An 18,189-nucleotide genomic window follows, 5' to 3' on the forward strand; every position below is an offset into this window, starting at 1 on the left:
ATTGAGCTCGACCTGCAGATCCATCTCGTGCACTTCGGTGCCGGAAAGCTCCAAAAGCTGAGGGAGGAAACGTCGCGCGACAAAACGCTGACGGAACTCCGTGACGCCATCGTCGCAGGCTGGCCTGGATCTCGAAAAGGCCTGCCTCCGTCCCCCGACCGTACTGGTCGTACCGAGATGAACTGGCGGTGGAAGATGGACTCGTCTTGAAGGGGGAGAGAGTCGTCATCCCCCAAGAGATGAGGGAAGAAATCCTGCAAAAAATACATGAAGGCCACCAAGGACAGGTCAAGTGCAAGCTGCGAGAAAGAGAATGTGTCTACTGGCCAGACATGAACAGAGACATCGAGAGGGAGACGGCAAAGTGCACAACCTGCCAAAAGCACATGAGGAGTCAGCAAAAGGAGCCGATGGCACAAATGGAGCTGCCAACGCGCCCATGGCAGATCATCGGCACAGACCTCTTCCATCTGAACTCCCAAACGTACCTGGCCGTCGCAAACTACTTCTCGAAGTTCCCGATCGTAAGGAAGATGCCGGAGCACTGCACCAGCAAAGCAGTCAACGCTCTGAAGGAAATTTTCGCGGAATACGGCATCTCAGACACCATCAGGAATGACAACGGACCACAGTACGACTGTGAGTCGTTCGCCTGCTTCACGAGGGAGTGGAGCATCGAGCACATCACGAGTTCACCCCACTTCCCAGAGAGCAACGGTTTCATAGAGCGGACCATCCAAACGCTGAAGCAGACCATGAAGAAGGCTCTAGAGAGCGGCAGTGACGTGCTCATGGCGCTCCTCACCCTGCGGACGACGCCCATCGACAGTCACCTGCCAAGCCCAGCCGAAATCCTCCAAGGTCGGAAAGTCCGGGGAAATCTGCCCATGAAGACCCGACCAGAAGAGAGCAGGCCAACGTCCTGCCACGCCTGGTGGAACGCCAGACCACCCAAGAGGCGTACCACGACCGACATGCGACTGAGCTGTCAACACTCAGTCCCGGACAACCCATCCGCGTACAGCACCCACAGAGCGGCCGATGGAAACCAGCGACCGTCGTGGACCAGCGGCATGAACCAAGGTCGCACACCATCAGAGCGGCCAACGGCGCCGTCTGTCGGAGGAACCGGCGACATCTGCCAGCCCGTCTCCAACTCGCTTGGACAACACCACCCCAGCCAGGACGGTGCCAGCGCAAAGCAGCCCACCTCCACGAGCTGCCTGCGCTCAGACGAGCCCCAGAGCAGTGGCGGTACCAGACCACGAACCGCCAAACATCCCAACCTCCCGTTGCGATCGAGTTCTGAAGAAACCCGACCGCCTGGACCTTTAGTGTGTAAGGTATATATGTTGAAAAGGGTGATGCGATGTACTACCCTGTACGGTAGCCGTCCTATGTTTTAGTGCCGGCTTCCCTTTTATATAGTTGTCGTTCGGTGGCGCACAACGCTTGTATATTGCCACATGACGCGGGGTCTGAAATATAGATGAAGAGCTTGAGCATAGTACATGGCGTCTAAGACCAATTACTGATAAATAAGACTCGGACACGATACCACAGGCCCCTGAACGATACAGGAACCCGACCACTGTAAATCGCGAGCCCAGCCTTGTCCCTGTTGGGAAATGGGCCCCCAGAGCTCAGACCAGCACGGAGCAGACTGTTCGTTGTTCGTGATTTCTGGTCGAACAAGAGGAACGCCCTGTTTCACGGGTCCCTATGGGCGCAAGAGGTCAACTTACAGATATTTGAGATTACGACGCTATGTGTGGGGGTCCCAAATGTGCCCTACAGCCTGCCCTTCGGACCCTTCAGCCATCCCATCGTGCCCTTGACCTTTGGTCTTAAGAGATCCTTCTGCCCCTCTTCGGTCCCCCTCGAATACCGCTCCGACTCGGGCCACTTGCTGCCACAGGACCCCTGTTCGATACTGTGGCCTCTAACCGACACAGAAGCCCCTTATTGCGTCAGGGACCACGAACATTAAAAATCGTGGACCCCGGCCTCGCTTCTGCTTGGGTAATGGGTCTCAGGGGCCCAGAAGGACATGGGGCCAACTGCTCGGTGCCCGTGTTCTCGGACCAACTTAAACACCCGCTTTGTCTTAGGGGTTCCTCAAACAATGCAGGAGGACCTTTGACTCATTTCAGATCACTACCCTACGGGCCGCGATTCTTTATGCAACCCACAGCCACTCCTTCGGGTTGTTATATCGTTCAACCGGGCCTTTGATCGTCGGCTTCGGTGGTCCGCCCGGGCCCCTCTTCGGGTCTCATCAAAAACTGGTCCTGAACCTTGACGTGGCCCAGTGGCCCTTGGACCCTTGCGAGTACAGGACCTTTTGTCAGACACTTTTGGCCCATAACAGATACAGGAGCCCCTACCAGTGTAAATCACTGGCCCCGGCTTCGTAGCTGATAAGGAAGTGGGCCCTCAGGCCCACACCGACACAGTGCCGACTGTGCGGTGCTGGTAGCGTCTGACCAGCATATAGGCCCATGTCGACTCAGAAGGTTCCCGTCCGGCGCAGAGTCCCCTGAAAGTTATTTGAGGGTCCGTATTCGCAGGTCGGGGCCGCTGAATGAGCCTCCGACCAGCCCTTTATGCCCTTAGAACCTTCACTCGGGTAGTTGCTCGTCGGGTCCGTGAGCCCCCTAGCCTTTTCGGGCTTCCTCGAACGCTGCCTCCGGCCGACGTAGGACCCCCTGACAACACAGGGCCCCGTTAGGCACTGTCGGGCCCCGAACGAATTAAATCTCTGACTCCGGCTTTGTCCCTGCTTGGGAAATTATAACTGGTGGAGTCTGACCAAAAATACGCCCTTATCGACTCCGTGGGCCCCTGGTCAGCGCACAGGGTTCTTTGGCTGGCTTTGGAGTGCCTGGCCCTGCAGGCTGGGACTCCCGGATAAGACCGACTGGCTTTTTGCACCCTTAATCGCAGGTTCTCGAGGGGCCGGGCCCCTCGGAACCTAAGGGGGCACGTGACCCCTGTGCCCCCTCTGCCTGCGCTACTGGTGCCGGGGAGCGGAGCCCAGGACTGCTCTCCCTGCTGCTGCAATGAAGCGGCCCCACATCCATTCATTGCACAGGTTGCCGACATGTCAGATGACCAGCGACCGCTGCCACTGACACAGCACGCGGTACTCGCGGCACTTGAGGAGTCTGGCGGAAGGGCGGATGGGAGGGGTCATCCGTCGTTCAAGCGTATTGAATGCGCGTTGTGCGTCGGCGAATCCAACATATCTTTTGCTGTGGTTTACTTTCCTTACCATGATCTCTCTGGACAAAAATGAGCCGTATTAACCCAACGTAACTTCAAGAGCGTTCCCCATTGCTATGCGCCGGACAGCATAAGCCGGTTTAGCGCTATCCTTGCCTGGCATTGAGTTGGGCGTAGCTGTTCCCCTCGGAAATGGCTGTAGGCCGTCGAGAGGAAGAAAGGACTCTGCATTGGCCTTAAAAAAGAAGCCCTGGGGTACGCGCCTCGAAAAGACATCGAGCTTGGTTATTCTGCGTTGGCGCTGCAAACGCTTGGTGTCATCTTCCCTTCCCATCTCGGTGTGGCGGTGATGAACGTATAGGTCAATGGTGATGAATTCGTTTTCTTTGTGAGCACGTGAAAACATCCGCACGCGCACGCACACCTACACCGTCGCCAGTACTATCTGCAAATAGTGTATGCACTGTGCCGGACATTCATATGGCGTTCATGCACTGAACCCAAGGCTACCTAACTGAACCTGCGAGGCATGCCAACTGAACTCGGGCCAAGCCAAATCGTGTTTAGTCTTGGAATTTGTTGCGTTCCAAAAGTTTGGAGGGCTGGATGCCCCCAAACTCTTTGAAGAGGCTTTGGAAATTGAGTGAGCTGAATGTTGGAAAAACATGTTTTGGTATATTTTGTGTGATCTTAAGCTATTGGTCATGCTCAACCTTCAAATAATGTTTGAAAACTGCTCCCCAGCCTGAATTGAACTAAAACAACTGTGTAATGTAACATAACATTACAAAATGTTTTCATAGTCCAAAGCTGCCTATGTATTCTCATTGGCCACCAGCTTTTCTCATTTCTGGAGTTAAATGTTACTTGAGGTTTGGTGATGTTATAACCAAATATCAGCATTGTATTTGCTGATATCTGAAGTGCCTGTTTTAATTTTTGTTAAATGAAAGTGATGTAGAATGTTAAGCATCATGTCACAAATTTTTGCCTTGGAACTTTGATATCTTGTTGCTATGTATCTTATTTTGCTATGAAGTTCTTTTTTCCACAAGTTCATAGCCCTGTGACATTTTGTGCCATGATTGTACCTTCACAGTGTACACAGTTCATACCATTTAGTATCACCATCCAGTAGGTACCTGCTGATAACATTTCCATGGCTTACATACATTGCCCCTGTCTGTGCTTCAATGCTTTTATATTCCCCCCAAAAAATATTGCCCACTTCATTTTAGTGCTTCTCAATTCCATTAATTCTACAACCTGGACCTGGTTAAACCAAAATTACATTTCCAGTAATATTGCTATTTTGTTGGTATATTCGTATGCCACTTTCTCCTCACTCCTCCATTGGTCTTGAGCTATAAGTGTATGCATTAGGCACCAGAATTGCAACAGAGATTATAGCTCTTCCACCAGAATCTGTTTCAACTGTAATGCTGTGACAGTTTGGCTCTATTAGAATATGATAAATAACCCCATTGCCGCATTCCAGGTAGCGCCTAGAACTTGCCTAGAACCTAGAACCACCATGTTGATCATCTCTTGGCTCCTCCAAGAGGTTTTCAACACCATTTACTTCCAACTGTTTGGGGACCAGCTGCCGGAGCTGGCCATGATGCGGGCGGTTGGCACCGTCTCCAAGCTGTGCGTGTACCCGCTCAAGTCGGGCCGGCGCGTGGAGGCCGACGAGGTCAGCTGCGAGCAGATGGGGCCGCACCTGGGCGACACTGCCGACCGCAGCCTGGTCGTCACCGACGAGGAGGGCGGCTTCCTGACGGGCCGGCGACACCCGGAGCTGGTACTGGTCGCTGCCGAGGTGCTGCCAGACGGCGTGCGGCTGTCAGCGCCGGACACGCCGCCGCTCGTCGTGCGGCCGGCCGAAGGTGGCCGCGCTCGACCGCCGCTGCGAGGCGCGCATCTGGTACGACCACGTGCCGGCACTCGACTGCGGGGACGCGGCCGCCGCCTGGCTGTCCGCCGCCGTGCCCTCGCTGCCGGGAGGCGCCCGGCTGCGCTGGTTCCCGCTGCGACGCTCGGCGCGGCGGCCGCACGTGCCGCCGTTCCCCGTACGCACGTGCGATGGCTCCGCCTTCGCCGACCTGGCCGGCTACATGCTGATGAACGAGGCGTCCGTGGCCGAGCTGAACGGCAGACTGGAGCGGCCCGTCGGCGTTGACGCCTTCCGCGCCAACGTCGTCATCGCCGGCGCTGACGCCTTCGCCGAGGACCGCTGGCGCTACCTGGCGATTGGTGACGCCATGTTCGAAAACGTGAAGCCGTGCACACGCTGTCTGTTCGTCACAATTGACCCGGAAACGGCGGTCAAGGACGCTGAGGCCCAGCCGCTCAAGACGCTGCGGCAGTACCGCCAGAGCAGCGATCCGGCGCAGCGCGAGGTGGTGCGCGACTCGCCGCTGTTCGGGATCAACCTGGGCTTGCGGAGGAGAGGCGTCATCAGAGTTGGGGATGTGGTGTACGCGACAGAGAAGTAAAGTGGTGCAAAGTGCAGCTGGCTGAGTGCCTTGATTCCACGACATAGTACCGTAGGGGTTGTTTATGGGGCAAAGGCTCGCTAGAATCTTCCAGGAAATTATGTGCATCGTACATCCGTTTCATACACGCACCCGTTGCATGTTATGATATGCAATGTGTAGTAGTGTTTTGACCGGGACAACGAGATTTCAACAAACGCAGGGTTTTCTAGTCAGAGTGGTTAGTTATGTGGGGGGGGGGGGGGTGGGGGGTATGGATATACAGGTTGAGTGGACCAGATGCGCTGTTTTCATGAAAGGTTAGCGTGATTCGTAGTTTCGTTTCACTTTGCAACTAGACTGGCTACTATGCTAGCCCTAATGTGCAGCATTCGGTTTCATCATGGTACTAAAGGAAACGCAGCAAGTAGGTGTGCTAGGGGACATGCAATTATGCAATGATCACAGCGTACCGGTCAGCATGGTATCATTCAATGGGCTCATGTACAACATTGGTCTTTACGTGTCCAGCCGTGTTAATACCGGGAAATGCGCTCACATCGGGGAAAATATTACAAAATGCCTGCGTGAGTGGGCACAACAAACATGTGCACGGCTCCCTTCTACTCCAACACAGCCATTCGAGTCGATGCCGCAATCTCATTCTGAACCAAACTTAATCCGCAGACGAATCGTGCTTGGACCGCTATTCCGAAAGTTTTACACCCTGTGCTAAGCCGTTCTCCTTTGATGTCAGGACGACGCAATGACGATAATGTGCTCGGTAAAACGATCGGACCTCCTCAACCTCAGCACATTTTTCAGTCAGAATTTGGCGCTATGCCGGCATTGCGTGTCATAACTTGCAAAAAGACAATTTAAATCGTGGTCATCGTGGGATGATAATGCTTTCAGCCACAAATCCAAATCTTTCACCCTACACGGCGCACTCGGCCTCGCTTGGCCTAGACCACCGCGTTTGGGAAAGCGAGAGGGAGTGGGATGCCATGCGTTGGATTGTAAAGGCTTGGCAGCGATCAAGGCGATAGCTTCTGGGATCTGAAATGCCTGCAAGCAATGGTTCTGGAATCTGTAAAACTTAACACCAGATGACCTGGCCAAGGGTCGCCATATATAGCGCTTCAAGATACAATCAAGTATGGCGCATCGATTGGTGAAAACTTCACAGCGATCACAGCATGAGGTTTTAATAGCTGCGCTGTCTGCTTTTGCATATTGATTATTCCCGTAGCGTATTTTAGGTGTTTGACCGTTGTTCAGGTCAGGATATCGGCACTTGTTCCCACGTTCAACTCATGGATCCAAACTGACTGGTGAAGGTTCCGAAGCGATGGAATAAGCGGGGTCAACGACGAGCATGTATGATTGATATGTCGGGTTTTCGGTTCTACCTGACACAGCGACCTTGGAGGCGGCATTCGTAAAAGACGGGATTGTGTCCGGAGTTGACGAACAGTGGGCTAATTGGCAGCAAAGTATGACGTGTTTTGGAACTCGGCTTTAAAGCATATTACTCGTTGAGGGCACGTTTCTTGGTCCCTGGAACTACTATCTGCTACCAAGGTACATTGTGTCAGAGTGGCGGGTACCAGGCATTGGTGAAAACCTATAGTGCCTTCATTGGTTGTGATCCATTTACAAACTTGTGTACAAAATCTATCCAAATCATTCGTTAGTGTGTCTTCTGAGATATGGACACACCTGCTCAGCATACAGTGCCTGAGTTTCCAAAAATATTGCTCAAAATCACAACTGAATGATATTTGCACATACCAGTCTAATAATGAGGCGCTGTTGTGCATGCCATCCAGAGAATTTCAACTTAAAAAATGATGTCAACCCAAGACACTGCTAAAATGTCTTAGGTGTAACCTAAATTTAACCTGGCTGAAACCAACCTGACCACATGTTTTTCTTGGGACTCAACCTAACCTTGCTGTGCCCAGCTGACTAATGACTAATTCATGTTATTTGTTGAGTTAACAGGTGGAATGGATCAAATCAATGATCAGCACCATCCATTTCTCTCACATGCTGAGTATGCCAGCATGATGGTGTGATGCCAATTCTTGTGTGAGGGCATAAGTTTATTTCAACAGTGAGATAATGCAATTTTGTAGGTTTAGAATCATTGTTGGTATGATATGATCTAGAGAAGTCCTCCCATATGGAAAATTTTATGCTGAAAGGCTGTATAGTAGCCAAATCATCACTATAATTTAGTTTTGTACATTATAAATACAATGAACATCATTTTGTACTACACTTGTAGCTTACCCAGTTCACCTTAAAGTTTGAGGAAGCATTTGGCCAATGCCAGCAATGCTGTCAGCTATATCTATGTAGCTCATGCACTTATCATTTGCAAGCCTCAACATGCTGAGAGGAGGGATGTTCCATGCACTCATCTACCTGTATGCTTGTTTGTGTGATTTGATTTGATGTTGTTGCAGTAGTGCATGTGCTTGTGAATCTGTGTGCCAAGAATGCCATTTTGTTTGCACTAAGGCACTAAGCAGGGAAATGCTGAACTTGCATGTTGGTCACCAAGGTAACATATTGTGAGATGTTTGTTTGGTTAAGAATATCAATGATGCACCTGCCTGCCTGCCTGCCTGCCTGCTGCACCTGCCAACAATCTCAGGTCTTTTAAACTTATGAGAAGAACAATAGGTAGGTGTACTTACATGATTTATGTTTGCAGGGTACCTGATTGGCTTTCATATGCCATACATCATCGTTAAAGGCAATCTGACACCGAGGGACACTGACCGCAACCCCTGGTTGGTGTCTGTCTCTGGGTTAAAGGGTGAGCGTTCATGTAATAACACCAAGGTCTGCTCTTATTGCACATAAGTTGGAGTTTAGATGGCTGGGGTTGCATGATAAAGCATGGTAATATACATGGTATCATTACAAACATGATGTGATAATGTATATGTCATGTCATGATCTACATGATTTATATGATGGCATGCATGTCATGGTGTACATGATGATTAATATTGTGTGGTTTTATTATTAGTTTTATAGATGCCACCCATGTTTCATGAGTGAATTGTTTTATGTAGTTATGTTCCTGCATGACAGTTGTTTGATTTTACCATGTCTTTATTGTGATATCTCACCTTGTTATGTAATGTTTGCCACCTAATGCTTGTCTTCCTACTGCACCCTGTTTTATTATTTATCTGTTATGATTTAATCTTCCATTTCATGCTATTATGCTTTTATTGTTGTACTGTCCCACCCACAACTCACTCCTCAACTCACTCTTTTCTAATGGGACAGAGGGGAAGGGAATGGATGGAGTACAACTGGAGTGCTTTAAGGAGTATATTTGGGAGCATCATTTTATTTTTCCTATGTGGCTGCATATCTTGCTGAAGTCTTTTGGGACAATTGTTCAAAACTTTCAAATTTGATGCAGTTAGCTCCATCTCTTGGCAAGCAGCATGCTTGTCTTTGTTTTGTACCTCAAACTCAGTTGGACTGGACCCAAACAGCCACTTTTTTTGGTGCTGTGCCCAACAACCTGCCATGCGAGATGTTTGTTTCCAGCATGACCATTGCATAATCAGGGAGGGTGAGGGATTGAAATATAACAAAAAGAATGTGTAACATAGCTTATGGAAGACCCAAAGTTACCATGCATAAGCTGGTGGCAAGTATCACATTCAGCATGCTCCTGTCTATGACATGGACTTATTTGAGGCTAATGCTTGGTGGCATTGACCCCTGCTGTCATTCTGTCATCCGTGTGAAAGCGTGGGCCCTGTATTGGCTTTTGCTGGACCTATCCTGCGGCATCCTGATGAGTTTTGTTCCTTCACTCCTGCAGTGTGCTCGGTGGTGGCTGACGGGTGCATCTCTGCTCGCATCTAGCGTCGCCCGTGCATACTTCAGTTGGGGTGGTCCGTTAGGTGGCGCCACTGTCGTGGTCGCCGTCTGACTGCAGCCACTGTCGACAGTGCATGACCGGGAGCAGTTGGCGCGCTTCAAGGCTCTTGGACAGACAGACAACTACACGGTGCTGTTCCCTCAGCATCCCTGTGTCATCCTGTCAGCGTTGGACGTGCTCGGGTTCCACGTGAGTGAGGCGCTGGCAGGCCCGCTGCCAGCTAATGAGAAGTGGCGGGTTTTACCCCTCGGCTGGCTGGTGGGCCGACTGCCGTAGTGTCGCGGCGCGGACGAGCCAGGTTTCAGTTGCTGTGGGGTTTGCTCGGAGATGAGCCCAGCCAGATGTCATGCTGCAGGTGGGCGGTATATACTGATCTGCGTAGGAGGTAGCAGCATAATTTGGTGACACGCGCGAGCGTATGTGGTGGGCGCAAGCAAGCCGTCACCGTTGGCGACGCTACCACGTATTATGTAATTGTGTGGCCATCCACGTCTTGCACATCAGATGGGCAGCTTAGACATGCTGGGCGTGGGTGTTCAGGAATTGAATGTACTTGAATTTTTCAGCATGTCTGCATTGATTAGGTACAATGTTTGACTGAAGACCCAGTGTTCAGGACCAACGGTGCGACGTCGTTAATTTGTGTTTGGGACGCAACAGTGCCGAATGTTATCTATTCTATATTTGTTTATTTGATGCCTGGGCGAGCCAGATGCTCGCGGGATATTTCCGTCAGCATTGATGCATGTGGGGCAAAGAGTGATGATGCGCATATCGTTAAGCGAACCCCGCTTCTTGTCGCTCCCTGGCCCGCCGCCAGTCCCGGGTTGGCTTCTGTAGCAGTTACACGATTCACTCCGCGTGGCACTGTCATGGCTGTTTGAACATGTAATGCCAGTTTTTACCGGAAGGCACAACACAATGCGGGAGTTACAAGCCGAACACAAATTCAGTGGTGCTGTAGCTGCGTGGCTTCAAATGCCCGCGATCACTGCAGCCACGTTACGTCACAGCATGCCATTTTTACGTGCACTTATCCTGATCGAACAGGACATATGAGCTCATGCCAGTTCGCGTTTAGGAAGCATGCCCTCGCCGTATGGAAAACAAATCCGGTTTCGCCGAGTGTGATTGGTACACGCTGCAGTGGTACCTCGCCTGATGCGGTACTTGGGTTTTCCACCGATAGCCGGCAGTCGACACCCATGGCGAGGCCCGCCACCGGACACTGGCTGCGCAGGGAACTGTTGACCACTGATCGGGCTCGCGAACAAAGTACATAGCGTTGGAGGGGATCGCGTGTGCATGATGGGATACATTGCGAAGAAAATAATCGTGTCTGATATGATGAAGCTGTCACTTGCCGCTGGCGCAGGCCATGCGAGGTCAGCGGTGGTGGTGAGGGGCGTCTGGCGCCGTTGCCTGGAGCTGGCTCCATGTGCCGCGTCGCCCGCCAGCCTGATGACGGTGGTGCCGCCTATCGGCCAGGTGGTAACATCGTGTCCGGGCGTCTCGGAGGACGGCACCAGCTACGTGTGGACGCTCAAGAAGGATCTGCCGTCGCCAGACGAGACCGAGGACAGCGACAACTGAGGTGAGGAGGCTGGCCACTGCATGCTGGCAGAATGGCTTCAGACGCCGACGCGACTTACTAGATTCCAAATCCGCACGTTCCGAGTGTGACGAACGAACTTGCGTGGCTTCTGGCTCATCACTAAAGTAAACGAAAGCTGTAAAAAGCTGCTATAAAAGTTGTTCTCGATAGACCGTATTATATTCATCATAATCTACTCGCCTCCAAACACGGCAAGGGGAGCGTCGTGGGTCAAGTTAGGCGTTATCTCCACGGACAGTCGCGAGGAGGCATGAGTTTCGCGACGCTTCAATCACTGAAACGACGAATTGTCTTTGGTACGAAGCGCTTCCATTTGTCATAAGCGACGTGTACGCATTGTACACGTCAGTAGTTGTGATAACGGTAGGGCATCAAACGTTCCGATTTATACAGCAGCTAAACCTGTGGCCGAAACCCGTGTGCTGCAGTGTAATTATGATTCCATGGCTGCGTGTTGACATATCGTTTCCTCAGCAATATCGCAGAGTTCACGCAGTATTGGTCGCACTCAGCCCAGCGACCCTCCCATTGCAGACCGAGAGTTGATGACGTAACGTCACGTATGAAAATGCTGCCGTCGTTGCTCACCCTTTTCCCAAATGAATATGAATGCAAAAACAATAGAAATAGTCGCAAAGTATCAAGTATGCCGCGACTATGACCGGAATCTTGCATACAGGGATGCTGCAGCATGCATACAACAACATAGCGTCACGATGATAATAGCGGTTTGTCTCTTGCGTAATTCAGCACAAGCAAACATCGAAGGATGGTTCGCAATGTCATAGCGTCATATCATTGCCACAACGTTCTCACACCTAATGCATACAACGGCCGTGGCATAGGTGGCGCATCAGTTTTTCGACATTAGCAAAAGTGACGCGAGAAATAAATATGCCGAAAAACCGATGCTGACGTGTGGGATAATGGCTGATCTGATCTTCAACGAAACGAACCACGTTTTCCGTTAAAAGAAATGTGGGAAGTATGAAGTGTGTCATTCTGATGCTGACTGGTACCGTTTGCTGTGTAAAATTGAAGGCGCTCTTTGGCATTATCAAAGATGACGGCAGTTACTTATGTGACATAGTCGCAAAAGACAGCTGTCCCGAATTCTGGGTCCTTGAATCAGTGTTAAAGAAGGTTGTCCGTCCTATTTCAAAATCTGGAGGCGTCACGTGAGACAAATATATGCTGATCAAGTTGGTTATGAACGGTTGCTGAGCACAATGTCGTTAGTACTAACACTTCCATTAAGTGTGTGGTTCTTTATTTATTTCAACAGGATACAACACCTTTAAGACATCATTTCGATATTTGGGTAACTCTGGATTTTTGGCCTGTTGGGAGACAATATTTTTGGGCTGAAGATAAAGCAGACAACAGAATGTGGGTCTGAGTAGGTGTTTTCGGTACTCTTTCCTGCGTGAATTTTGGGATTCATTGAATCTGGTGTCCATGCATGACGTACGCACGTGTCCGCAGTAAGGCATTATTGTTAAAAAGGCTGCCCCGTGTGTCGGCTAAAGGTAAAGCAAATAGTGTTGATAATTGGGGTTTGAGTACCCCAACAGCTACGCTAAGGTGCGCCCATTGCTAAGTGTAACTTATCTGACGGGTTTGTACATGGCTGAAGAACGTATGGCCACCAGCAAACCAAAAAGTTTGTCGTCGTCGAGGAGACGGGAGATATTTTCAGAACTTCGATATTGCAACGATGAAGGACTCCGTCCAAAATAGGGCAGACGCTCAGCGTCAGTGGCGGACACGGCCGGGTTACATGGTGCACGACTAATGGAGCGGATCAGTGCCAGTCGTGAGCGGTTAGCACCTGATTGTTGTATCTGCTGCATTCTGTCGACAGGGGATTCAAACGAAGCGATGGCTGCAAGGCACGTTTTCCATGCCACCAGCGCACCATGTGCTCGCTGCTGGGCGTGTGGCATGTGCTATGTTTCATTTGGCCACCTTTTGCCGCCTGCGTGCCATTTTATCAGTCGGCTGGGAAAACATGCAACAGATATAACATGTTGGAGTCGCAGTCGACTGCTACATGTTGTAGCAATTGACTGCACATAACAGTTGCCAGGGAAAACATCGCGGCGCTGCCCTGACACCAAATGACGGCTCTTGCCGCGCGCACTGTCAGAGGCTGCATCGTGCAACGCGGCGCCCGAGACGAGAGCGCCGCGGTGTTTGTTTTCCCACGACTCGTGCGACCGCCGACGGCCGGGCCGCCGCGCCGCCTCGCGGTGGGCTCGCCGCTCCGCGAATAGCCGCCGCCGCGCCAGCCGGGTAGGCTGCGCCGCCAATCCGGCAGGGGACCGGTTCAGCGGCGGTGCGCGCGGACGCGCCGGTGCGCTGATCGTGGTCGTAACTGCGCGACATTGGAGGCGAGTGGCGGGTGACCTGCGCGCGCGTCCCGGCGACGGAGGGAGTGCCAGCTGCCGACATGCAACCAGCGGCCATGCGCCAGTGGAGCACAGGTCGGTGCAGCGCCGGGGGCAAGTCAGCACGTGCCGCGAACCTGGTCGCGTCCTGGCGAGCGAATGCAGCGGTGCGCTGGTTCGCGAGGCCGCAGGGCGTTCGTCGCATTGCTGAGCGATGGGACACTTGTGTTGGTGCGTTTGTGCTGCGGCGCAGCAGGCTCGGAGATCGGACTTGTCTGATGCACGAACGCTGATGTCCTTGAGTTGGGATCAGGTCGGGCTGCATATTTTCGCTGGCGCGCGACGTGCTTTTTCCTCTGGCCACTGGTGCTAAGTGGTATGTAGGTGCTTTGAGTAGTATTGAGCTCAGTGATTACGAAGGAGGGCGATTGAGAGCTATGTCCCTGTGATACGCGCCCGCCTGCCCGCGAGTCCTGGGTTGGAGGTTGGGCATCGTAAGTTACAAGTAACCACTTTCGTGAAATGGCCATTGCTAAATTGGGTAAACCACTCGCACACGATGTAATCGGGCATGTTTTCTCTGGCTGTAAACCTGAAAGTGAAACGAATATGGCTGGCCGCTAGATAAACACTCGGTTTTAAGTGAAAGACTAACATTGTCCTTGGCATTGCCTGAGGGTTGTTCACGAGGCTTGCCGTATTCATGACGTTGCCAATGCGATCTATGCCGACAAATGGACAGCTTCGAAATCACCGAAAGTGTGCACAGCATTGGAGTTTGCAATCAACATCTCCACGAATAAAATCAGCTGGCTACGCTGCGTCGGTACTTCGCGTTGTGCATTGCGCGCATTGCGTGCGTACGTGTGACGTCAAAGCTAAAAATAGTGGGATACCCCGAGTCCCCGAGTGACACAGTCATCATCACATCCACAGTGTAATGGCTCCGGGCAGTGAGGAACGGACTTCAGTTGCAAGAATGACTGGCGAGCTTTGCGTTGGCCTGTGCGGTCGGCGTATGGAATGATGTCGAAATCTCAAACTGGACAGGTTCCTTGTGTAATGCACGCAGCGCTGCTTCTGTAGATAGATTGTTCAGGTCATTCGGCAGTTCCCCCTATGCAAGCTGAACTAGATAACGGTTTGGAATGTATCCTAGGCGAAGACCTGACCGGAACGCATTGAACGTAAGTGCCCCGGCGGTCGTGCGTACAGCTATCTCAGGCCATGCATGTGGTTCTGACCCGGGCCGTTCTGTGTTGGGTGTGCCCGGACTTGGGTGACGTAAATCTGCCAGACCGCCCCGCTGAACGGAGACATGGCCCACGGAACGGCAGGCATGGTCCACGGAGCGACAGGCATTGTCCACGGGGCGGCAAGCGTGTCTGCCTTGTATTCATTTTCTAGGTCCACTGAGCGGCGGGCGTGGTCCACCGAGCGGAGGAGGCATAGTCCACGGAGGGGCAGGCATGGTCCACGGAGGGGCAGGCATGGTCCACGGAGCGGCAGGCATGGTCCACGGAGCGGCAGGCATGGTCCACGGAGCAGCAGGCATTGTCCACGGGGTGGCAAGCGTGATCCACGGAGCGGCAGGCATGGTCCACAGAGCGGCAAGCGTGCCTGCATTTTATTCATTTTCTAGGTCCACTGAACGGCGGGTGTGGTCCACGGAGCGGAGGCATAGTCCACGGAGGGGCAGGCGTGGTCCACTGAGCGAACACAGGGTCCACGGAGCGGCAGGCGCGCCTACCTTATGCTCATTTTGTGGGAGCGTTGCATTCTTGTACCATCTGTGAAACGATGCGAAGTGGCGGGGACGCACGTGTTGTGTCTGGAATGTGCCAAGACCATGCTTGAGTGGACCCGAAGTTGTCTGCTGTGGCGCCGGGGCTGTGCCGACGTCACGAAACCAGATCTGTCTTGTGTAACTGTTAATCCCCCCCCTCGCCAGGGGCAGGCTCCAAAATGCCAGAAGTCAAACATTACATCGCCGTCAAGGGCTCCCTCTTCGCCACCGAGACGTACATCTTTGGCATCAACGATAGCCATTTCCAGGAGGAGGCATTGAAGGTAAGACGCAGTGTATTGATGTGATCTTGGGATTGAAGCGGATTAAACCGGGTCATAAGCGGCTAGAACCGGTTAGTACCGCGAACATGACTGTGGCTGGTTACCGATTTTTGCTTTGGTTAACCTCAGACTCATGATGTTTTTTGTTAAATCAATAAGGTTTTGTCAAATATTTCATGTTAGACACATTTGGGTGTATGTAGGTACGCATGCATTGGCGTTTAAACACTCAAACATAAAATGGCTATTACGCACTACGAGCCGACAAGGTTTTGAGATGTGACATGATAAAATGGGACTCGAAGCAACAGTCATACAGGGATACACCACAGGCACGCGCACAAAACGCACCTCAGGTACACGCACACGCGCACCCGCGCATATCTCATGAGGCTCCAGCTAAGACGTACATCAGCATGATGTGTCAACGACCGGCCGAGCCTGTTTCACACGATTATCTACAGTTCCACGTGTCCGATTCCGGAGAGAGGATTTGCCTGCTGGCAAGAGCGGAGTAAAGCCCGTTGGCAGTTCACATTCAAAACACGGACACCTTTCATCACCTGCGTGTTGTTCCGGCGGGGCGGGTGAGCCCGGAGCCCCCCTCCCCCTCCCCCTGCCCCGCTTCTGACCGCACCGCCGCCCGTCCGGCAGCTGGGCGTCACGGACCTGACCGTCTCGCCCTGCGTCAACGGCGTGATCCTCAACCGCGACCCCATGTACGTCGTCAACCTGGTGTCGCGCTTCGGCTATGAGGTGATTGCGGCCTCCGGGGGCCAGGAGTGCATGTGGACAATGCGACGCACCATCGAGGTGTAGTGCCGCCGTCGGCCGTCGCGCGGCGCCACCTGTCGAGCGCGATGTCAGCTGTGCCATGTGCGGCGTGCGGTGATGCGCCGCGGGGGCTTCAGTGCTGCTGCTGCTTTTAGATGTAGTCCTCTGGCTGGGAGCCGCTGTTTGTGCCGTGGCGCTCCCGAGCGAAGGAGATGCTCCGCAGCACCCCTGTACTCCTTGCGCGCGCGGTCAGATCCAGGCAGTGGAACTGGCGTCTCGGTCAGTGCCGCTAAGAATGGTTCACCGCTATGGGCCCAAACGATGAAATTCGCTCCCCACTGACGTTGGTTCCTCGTTATCACCGCCCTCGCGCCGCCAGACCGTGCCGACCCTACTGTAGGAACCCTGGGCCATTTGTTCGGAGCCGTCATCTTCCTTGCGCCTCCAGAGCGAACCGCGGAACTGTAACAACCGCCAGTCGGCCAGCCGTCAGTGACGTGAAATGTCAAAAAAGCGGGTGACGTCAAACCGTTACCCGCTTCTTTTAGTTTCGCTTTCTTAGAATTAGGACTTGCTAAGGCAGCCCAAGGCTGTGTAGATGTGCTGCATGCGTCGGCATTTGACATGACCCCCGGGCCGTCGTACTTCCGTGGTCACGTTGCGTGGCGTTCTCTTCCGCGGGTGGTAGCTGTCTGCGACCTTTTTGCAGTGTTCCGCGTGTCCCGCGCGGTGGTGATGTCGAGATGCCACGAACACCGCCGTGCCCGCCCTGCAGCGCGTCACCGGTGTGTGCCATATTCATGAACGCTGGTGCCGCTCTTCGGCTGTGCTTCCTGCCGACAGTGCGTGCCATCTCACGCTTGCCCTCTGGGCCCCTCCAATACACTATACACTCAGCAGCCGGGCGTCTCCGCCGGCCTGTGCTCGGAGACACAGGCTGGACTTCCCTGTGAAGCAGCCGGCTCGGGATGACGCCCCAGCTGCCCACGGACGGCGTGTGGTAGACGGCGGCCGCTCTCACGGCTGATACGAGCCCTGGCCACGCTGAGCGTGCGAAAGCCCGGGTGACGTGCAGAGAGCGGGTGCGCTCAGCAGAAATGCTGCCCCATGCAGGGAGTGTCCTCCACTTGAGAATGTTGAAGTAAGGCATGAGGTATGACGGGAAAAGCTTGATGGTGAGCATTGGTGCTTTTAAGTGTGAGGCAGCTCTAACTTACGAAATTTCGTGTTTGATTACGCTTTGGAGCGTTTCTGATGACGTCCCTGTCGCTGCCAGACTGGCCGTATCAGGGTTCCCACTGTAGCGGTCGGCGGGACCGCTTGTGGTACTTCATGCGCCGCAAGATGGCGTCGGTGTTTGCACATGTAAGGTTGTGTGTTTGGTGGTGTGTGCCTATTTTTGGCGTTCCATCATGGTGTTTTCAATTTTTCCGCCATGACACGTGTTTTTACTTGCATTTCACTTCCTCGGTTGCGGCGCTTTTGTAAGTTATTCGATGATGAGCCTCATATCCGTCGTAACGAGAACTGCCCAAACGCCTGAGGTATGTATCAGAAAAAAGCAGTGCACGACAAAGACACAGTCAGCGTCTGTAACTGGTGTTAGCCAGTCAAATGAGTGGAGTGAGCACCCCACCCCGGACACCGCGTCACTGAGCCGCACCTTGCCAGGGGACTCGGCGTCGAGGTTAGTGCTGGTGCTGGGCGGGGTTCCCA

General features: G+C 52.9%; 3 protein-coding genes across 5 annotated transcripts; all 3 read left to right on the forward strand.

The window, feature by feature from the left end:
* Positions 1-239: 239 nt before the first annotated feature.
* On the forward strand, positions 240-2,143 carry LOC119097403 (uncharacterized protein K02A2.6-like). The gene is made up of 2 exons (XM_037220446.1): positions 240-861; positions 2,112-2,143. Exons 1-2 carry the CDS (start codon positions 240-242, stop codon positions 2,141-2,143), a joined length of 654 nt encoding a protein of 217 aa, XP_037076341.1.
* Positions 2,144-3,561: 1,418 nt separating this feature from the next.
* Positions 3,562-5,958, forward strand: LOC119097404 (mitochondrial amidoxime-reducing component 1). Its single transcript, XM_037220447.1, has 3 exons — positions 3,562-3,593; positions 4,724-5,162; positions 5,233-5,958. The coding sequence occupies exons 1-3, from the start codon at positions 3,591-3,593 to the stop codon at positions 5,721-5,723; spliced, it is 933 nt and encodes a 310-aa protein (XP_037076342.1). The 5' UTR covers positions 3,562-3,590; the 3' UTR covers positions 5,724-5,958.
* A 1,700-nt stretch (positions 5,959-7,658) lies between these two features.
* On the forward strand, positions 7,659-17,372 carry LOC119096414 (uncharacterized). Of its 3 annotated transcripts, XR_005094063.1 has the most exons (6): positions 7,659-7,761; positions 8,428-8,532; positions 9,695-9,813; positions 11,113-11,218; positions 15,581-15,699; positions 16,354-17,372. XR_005094063.1 is itself a non-coding variant. In XM_037219306.1 (3 exons), the coding sequence occupies exons 1-3, from the start codon at positions 13,692-13,694 to the stop codon at positions 16,516-16,518; spliced, it is 312 nt and encodes a 103-aa protein (XP_037075201.1). In that variant the 5' UTR covers positions 13,566-13,691; the 3' UTR covers positions 16,519-17,372. The 3 variants fall into 3 exon arrangements, 2 of the variants coding, with proteins under 2 accessions (XP_037075201.1, XP_037075200.1); XM_037219306.1 differs by lacking the exons at positions 7,659-7,761; positions 8,428-8,532; positions 9,695-9,813; positions 11,113-11,218 and adding an exon at positions 13,566-13,725 and having other exon boundaries at positions 15,587-15,699; XM_037219305.1 differs by lacking the exons at positions 7,659-7,761; positions 8,428-8,532; positions 9,695-9,813; positions 11,113-11,218 and adding an exon at positions 13,568-13,725.
* The last annotated feature ends 817 nt before the right edge of the window (positions 17,373-18,189 follow it).

This window comes from Pollicipes pollicipes, unplaced genomic scaffold, assembly GCF_011947565.3.
Source record: "Pollicipes pollicipes isolate AB1234 unplaced genomic scaffold, Ppol_2.1 Scaffold_4295;HRSCAF=5057_pilon_pilon_pilon, whole genome shotgun sequence".
Classification (NCBI taxonomy): Eukaryota; Metazoa; Arthropoda; class Thecostraca; order Pollicipedomorpha; family Pollicipedidae; genus Pollicipes; species Pollicipes pollicipes.